The sequence below is a fragment of the Lactuca serriola genome, chromosome 7, assembly GCF_051521515.1.
Source record: "Lactuca serriola cultivar US96UC23 chromosome 7, Lser_US96UC23_V15, whole genome shotgun sequence".
In the NCBI taxonomy this organism is placed as follows: Eukaryota; Viridiplantae; Streptophyta; class Magnoliopsida; order Asterales; family Asteraceae; genus Lactuca; species Lactuca serriola.
The window spans coordinates 183,516,014-183,522,511 of record NC_136414.1 but is presented as its reverse complement, the minus strand read 5'-3'; the positions used below and the strand labels follow the sequence as shown (position 1 = coordinate 183,522,511).

At 37.8% G+C, this 6,498-nt stretch overlaps 1 protein-coding gene across 1 annotated transcript; it reads right to left on the bottom strand.

Annotated features, from left to right (window-relative positions):
• Positions 1-252: 252 nt before the first annotated feature.
• LOC145061116 (phosphoenolpyruvate carboxylase 2-like) lies at positions 253-6,213 on the bottom strand. Its single transcript, XM_079008494.1, has 10 exons — positions 6,076-6,213; positions 5,715-5,913; positions 5,051-5,442; positions 4,873-4,957; positions 4,454-4,780; positions 4,268-4,355; positions 4,008-4,162; positions 2,085-3,083; positions 1,139-1,525; positions 253-832 (listed from the first exon to the last, which is right to left on the bottom strand). Exons 2-10 carry the CDS (start codon positions 5,880-5,882, stop codon positions 536-538), a joined length of 2,898 nt encoding a protein of 965 aa, XP_078864620.1. The 5' UTR covers positions 5,883-5,913; positions 6,076-6,213; the 3' UTR covers positions 253-535.
• Between the last annotated feature and the right edge of the window lie 285 nt (positions 6,214-6,498).

Genomic DNA, 6,498 nt, shown 5'->3' with positions numbered 1-6,498 from the left:
TCTTCCAAGGATATTCCATTCCATACAACAAACATTTTGTTTGTAGATGGATAATGAATCAAAGAATGCCAAATCTTTCTTAAGGCGTTCAACAAATCCTTATTTGCCAGATTTTGATCATGGTAGGAATCTATGATAAACATTAGGCCCATTATCAAAGGTTACGAAGATCGAAACATTTTTACTTAAACCATTTATTAAAAAGTCATGGCTCATTCCAATACATATATCGGTACAATGAAAAGACCAATATAACAAGTTAACCACTTCACTTATCACTTGTAATCAAGTGTACAATGATTCATTCGTACCATCGACACTGCCTACAGTACAACTCCACAACTCAAAGATCATCAACAAGTGAAAATATCATAACAAAGCGGTTCACCACAAAAAGCAACAAAAAAAAACTCAGAAATTACACATAAACATGGCAACGCCTTTCCGATGTCCAAAAACATTAAATAAAAACACAAGATAGATACTTGCATAACACGATTTATTAATTTATTTATTTATTTATTTGTTTATTAAGTTAACCGGTGTTTTGCATTCCAGCAGCAATACCCTTCATGGTCAAGATCAAAGTGTCCTCAAGACCCGGTGCATACTCACTTGTTGGGTTCAGATGGATAAGTTCATCAGCTGGTTTACTTGGCTCTGAATACTCCTTTGAGATATGAGGTCTTAATGTGACATGATAGTTAGGGTCACGGATTCTTTTTAGTGTGTATGCTTGACACACGTTTAGGGTTGTGATGTACGAGTCACGCAGACGAAGTCTTTGTTTCAAGTAGGGGTCACCCTCAAGAAGATCCTTATGTCCCGCAATCTACAAAACACAAAAAGAAAAATTCCAAAATCAGAAAAAGGCATTTACGTCTTTTCCACATACAAGAGATCAGACAGTTAGTACAGGACAAAATAGGTTGTGCTATGTCACATCAGACAAAAAGCAAATTGTACTGTGTCTGTCACGTCAGATAAGACAGACACAGTACAATACGTTTCTGTTTCCGTCGCACCTTTTTAGGTTGGATAGAAACTTGCAACTTTTGTCTCGGTGACAACGATAGTGTACAGTGTCATGTCAGATACAGTACAACCTGGTTTGTTGAGTATTGTGAAAAAGATGTACCTTGAGGAGATGAGCTTTGGTTTCTTCGTAATTTGCTCTCAACATTTCTCCAAATGACCATAAATCTTCAGACACAAGTAGTTTGTCATTTAGTGCAGCGATTCCGGGGTCACCTTTAGCGAACACCATTTCAACCAAATCGATAGTGACCCTAAAAAAGGGCCATTTTTGGTACATTTCTTGAAACATTTGAAGATTCTTTCCGTCCTTTTGAATGGCATGCTTGAATGCCGCCCCGAATCCGAGCCAAACCGGGAGATGGAATCGGGTTTGAGTCCAGGCAAAGATCCATGGAATTGCACGGAGTGATTCTATTCCTCCGCTTGGTTTCCTCTTTGATGGACGACTCCCGATGTTCATACGCCCGTATTCTAATTCCGGTGTAGCCTACAACATTTTTAATACATCAATTATGATAATTTACATTTTTGGTCCCCGAGTAGCACTGATTTTTGCAATTTTGGTCTCAAAAAGATTTCTTTTGCAATTTTGATACTTATTTAAGATTCTTGTAACATTTTTTGTCGATGTTCCAAGTAAGCCGACTGTTTTTGGTTCCAATATTGCTGATTTTTGCCATTTTGGTACTTGTTTTTAGATTTTTGTAACGTTTTGGTCCCTGACTGTTTTGGTCCCAACTATAACTGATTTTTGCAATTTTGGTCCAAAAAAGTTTTCCATTACAATGTTGGTACTTATTCGAGGTTCTTTCAAAATTTTTGTTTCCTGTCCCAAGTAAATTACGACTTTGGTCCCTGGCTATAGCTGATTTTTGCAATTTTGCTCCCAAAAAATATAATTGTTCACAAGGACCAAAATTGAAAAAATCAGCCATACTCCGGGACAAAAAAAAGCAATTCACTCTATAAATTATAATACTCCGGAATCGGAATCGGAATCGGAATCAGAATCAGAATCAGAATCAGAATCGGAATGAGATACTTACAAGGCGGAAGTACTCGACAAAGCGTGGTTCCTTGAATACAATGGAGCGATACTGTTCGGTTGCATAAACCGCAATCTCATCCATAAGTTTACGCCATTCCGGTCGCGGTGAAATCGGCGGGTTCATCCCGTGTTCGAGTGTCGCCGCGCAAAATCTCTGTAACGTCCTAAAACACAAATGTTCTTCACCAAACGACTGCTCAATAACCTCCCCTTGAACCGTAACTCTCAAACTACCATGAATCGTCTCCGGTGGTTGAGACAAAATAGCAAGATGTGTGGGCCCACCACCTCGCCCAACCGTCCCACCACGTCCATGAAACATCGTAAGCTTCACCCCAAACTCCTTCGCCACCTTTATAAGCTCCTCTTGCGCTTTATACAACTGCCATGCCGCCGAAAGCCGCCCGGCATCCTTCCCGGAATCGGAATACCCAATCATCACTTCCTGTTTCCCGTCAATCCGATTCTTATACCATTCGATCGAGAAGAGGCGCGCAACGGCTGCGGGGGCCGCTTCAAGATCGTCGAGCTTTTCGAAAAGCGGGACCACACGTAGCGGTTTGCTGACGTGGCACTCGCGTTGGAGAAGCTCGACTGCTAACACGTCGGATGGTGACGTGGCCATGGAGATGATGTAAGCGCCGAAGCAGTCGGATGGGAGTTCCGCGATGACGTGGAAGGTGTCGAGGACGTCGGCGATTTCTTCGGTTTTTGGAAGGTCGGCGCCGAAGAGGGGACGCTTTCCGGAAAGCTCCGCGAGGAGCCATTCTTGGCGTTTCTCTTCGGACCATTCGCGGTAGGACCCGATTTCTAGATGTTGGGTGATCGCGTCGAGGACGTCTGTGTGGCGGTCGGATTCTTGGCGGATGTCGAGTTTGACTAAGGACAGACCGAATGTTGACACCTGGCGGAGGAAGTCGAGGAGACTCCCGTCTGCGATTACACGGTCGCCACACGCGCATAGCGATCGGTAGCATAGCTCAAGGGGTTCCAAGAACTGTAAAAAAAAAGGTCATTAAAGATTTGAGCAAATTGAAGGAGATAACAACGTACTTATTGTTTTCTTTCGAAAACAACAATTTTAGCTTGAAGAACCGGTTATCGGTTCCCGTTTGATTTTTTTTCCAACTTTTTGCTTATGTGGCATTCAACCAATGATGATGTGGCAGATTGCCACATCTTCAAATATTGCCATATATACAGAAAGTTAAAAAAAAAAATCAAACGGCAACCGATAACCGGTTCTTCAAGTTAAAAATTGTTATTTTCAAAAGAAAATAATAAGTACGTTGTTATTATGGGTATAGAATTGGGAAATTGATGCCATTTTGAAAATAAAGTATGTTGATTTGCGAAATAAAAGAGTTATGAAATTTAAAAAGTAAATAAATAATAAAACTAATGGAGTAATGGTTACATGGAGAACTTAAAAATAATAATAATAAAACGAATTTACATGGGAACTTAAAAAATATTGGTGAGCTTAGAAAGAATAAAACTAATGAGTACATTGGGAATTGGGAACTAAAAAATATTTATTACTTTGGGATGTAAATGGATCTTTCCCAATGAGGGTATATGGTATATGGATAACCAACAGAAAATAAAAATAAAAAAACATTTGTTATATTTTTAATTCTCCATGTATAAAAAATTCCAGATTTTTTTTTTCCTTGTGAAAATGACATTAGTGTTTTAAAAAAGAAAACTAATAAAAAAAAAAGCGAAATGTGATGTCAGAAAAAGCAATATCGCAAAGTTATGAACTTTTTTCACAAAGAAGTTGGTCAATTTTGTGTTAAATATTGAAAATGTGGTCTTTTGGTGTTAACATTTTTCTCTTTTGGTTATTTTGTTGATTAACTTAAAATGTTATCAAAGATCAAAGATTTAATATAAATAATTATATATCAAAAGTTACCTGTTCAACATTGGTGTAAACTGCTTCTTCTGGGATCTCAGATTTCCCATGGGCTAAAAGATGGCGAGATCTTTCACGAGTTTTATATAACATGTCTCTTACATCACCAAGAATCACACGATAAGGTTCAGTTGGAGGTACCTGTTTCCAGAACTCTGAATAAACAAAACACCCAAATTTTACATAAGCAACTTTGAAAGGGTATTCTCGTAATTCACTTTGTTAATGCTACTTGATAGTATTAGTAATAGTAATAGTACCTATGTAATGCTTCACATCTCTCCTTGCTGATTTATACAGTTCTTCTGCCCGAACACGAAGTTCATCATTACAACGCCACATAGACATCTAAAAAGAAGAATGTGATTAACAAGAATTAAGATTTAAGAATACATGAATCAAGTGTTGTAAAGGGTAGAAAAGTCATTTATTACTTAATCACATACCTCGAACATTAGATCTTCAATCTGGGAAAAGTACATGTTTGCAGCCATCATTCTTGCAAGCAAACAAACATCTCTGGTTACCTCAGGGGTAACCCTGGGATTTCCATCACGATCACCACCCATCCATGAAGAGAACTGAATCAGAGGGGCATTATAGGGAACTCGCTCATTGATTCCAATGTTCTTAAGAGCAGTGTCAACACGTCTTAAGAATTTAGGGACACCTTTCCAGATTGTTTCATGGAAGTAACTCATTCCAGCTCTCATTTCATCTTGTGGAGTTGGTGGGGTCCTTCTGATTTCATCTGTACGAAAAGCAGCTTGAATCTACAAATCACATAACACCAATTAATCATCAATTCATCATAAAGATCTTATAAAGCTAATCAAAATGTTGGATTTGGATTATGGATACTCACTTCTCTATGTAAAGCTTCATCCAGTTCTTGTTTATCATCAGGGGTAATGTCTTTGGTATATAACTGAGCCAAACAGTCACGAATCCTGAAAAGTAATCAAGGGTCAATTTTTGAAGTTTGTTATTTGATAAAACTTGGATCTATTTTATTTTATAAATTTATGGTTTTATTTTTATACCTTCCATGCTTCTGAAGCAAAGATCTGCGGACTGATTGAGTGGGATGAGCAGTCAAGACCAAGTCAACTGTTTGATTCTTGAGTGCGTCAAAAACCTCTTCAGGTGACTTCTTAAGCTGATGCACAAGTCTCTTGAAAGTTTCTTCAATGTCGGATTCAGTTGTTGCATTAGCTTCATCAGCAAAGTCACCCTTCTTCAGCTTGATCCTGCGTCTGTAAGCAATCTGGACCTCTTCTGCCAGATTTGCTAAGTTAAGCATGTGAGAGAAAGCTTTTGCGATGACAATGGAGTCCCCTGGATCTAAGCTTGTGAGCACACTTCCAAGTTCCTCAAGCTTCTTTGGGTCACGCTTTCCTTCATACTCAGCAGAAAGCTCGTAGCATTCTTGAACCTAAACACACGAACACATTAATCAGTTTCATGCAACCAAAGGATCCGTTAACCGATGGATTAATTCCAGTGTGACATTTTGTCGAACGGTTTCCAGGCCTAATGCATATAAGATAACGAAATCGGGATTCACCAATTGTATATAGGACGAATAACCAGTTTCATTATCAGTAGATTCCTCAATTGAGATTGAATTTCTTTCGATAGGTTAAAAATCAATAGAGAAAGATCGAAATCCGAAGCAAAAACAATCAGTGATTCGAGTAAACGTACCGTTTCCTTGAGATCCTCTCCATGTAAATCCTGAAGAATGTCGAGAAACTTATCCAAAAGCAAGGCATCATACTCAATAAGCTTATCATCCTCAGAAACTTTTCCAGGAACTAAAAGCCTCAACTGAGCATCAATCGATGCCAATTTCTCCAAGTTCCGATTAGCCATTACACAAAGCCTTTTCAATTTCCCACCAGTCCTGTAAAGTAAACATAAATTTAACGCCTTTTTATATATCGCATCACAAACTTCTGATCGCCATACATAATGAAATCAAGAACAATTGAAAAAAATAATAATCCATCCAACAGAAAACCGTAAACCCAGAAAAAATTAAGCATAAAACTTATTATGAGATCACCTGAAGAATCGAAGTCAATATCGATTAGACAGAAAGAGGGTTTTTTTTGGAGTGTTTGTGACCTAAATAATATGGATTTGGGATTGGGTATATATAGAGGAACTATGAACACTGAGGTTTATAGTTGCAAGTAGCAACAATAAAGTAACTCCCCTGCCAAATCGGCAAACTTCACGCCTGAATTATTCGAATATTTTTTTATAGAATATAATTATTATTAAAAATCCAGTTTTATCTAATAAATAAAAGCCTTTTTCTTTCTTTTTATTCCATTTATTTTTTTTCCCTTGTTTACTTTACTAAAGTTCCAAGAAAATCAAGAACACCATTGCAACCATCCACTTCAATTTGTACCAAAAAAAACACAATCAATCATATGATCGATTGTTAACCATATTGTAATCTCTTTATGACCTATTTTCC

What these genes read in the sequence shown, in the direction of transcription:
- LOC145061116 (XM_079008494.1), bottom strand. Translation starts at nt 5,882, where the DNA reads ATGGCTAATCGGAACTTGGAGAAATTGGCATCGATTGATGCTCAGTTG. An exon ending in GAGAGGATCTCAAGGAAACG is followed by an intron (nt 5,443 to 5,714) that starts GTACGTTTACTC and finishes TCGTGTGTTTAG; the next exon opens with GTTCAAGAATGCTACGAGCT. An exon ending in TTTACACCAATGTTGAACAG is followed by an intron (nt 3,084 to 4,007) that starts GTAACTTTTGAT and finishes TTTTTTTTACAG; the next exon opens with TTCTTGGAACCCCTTGAGCT.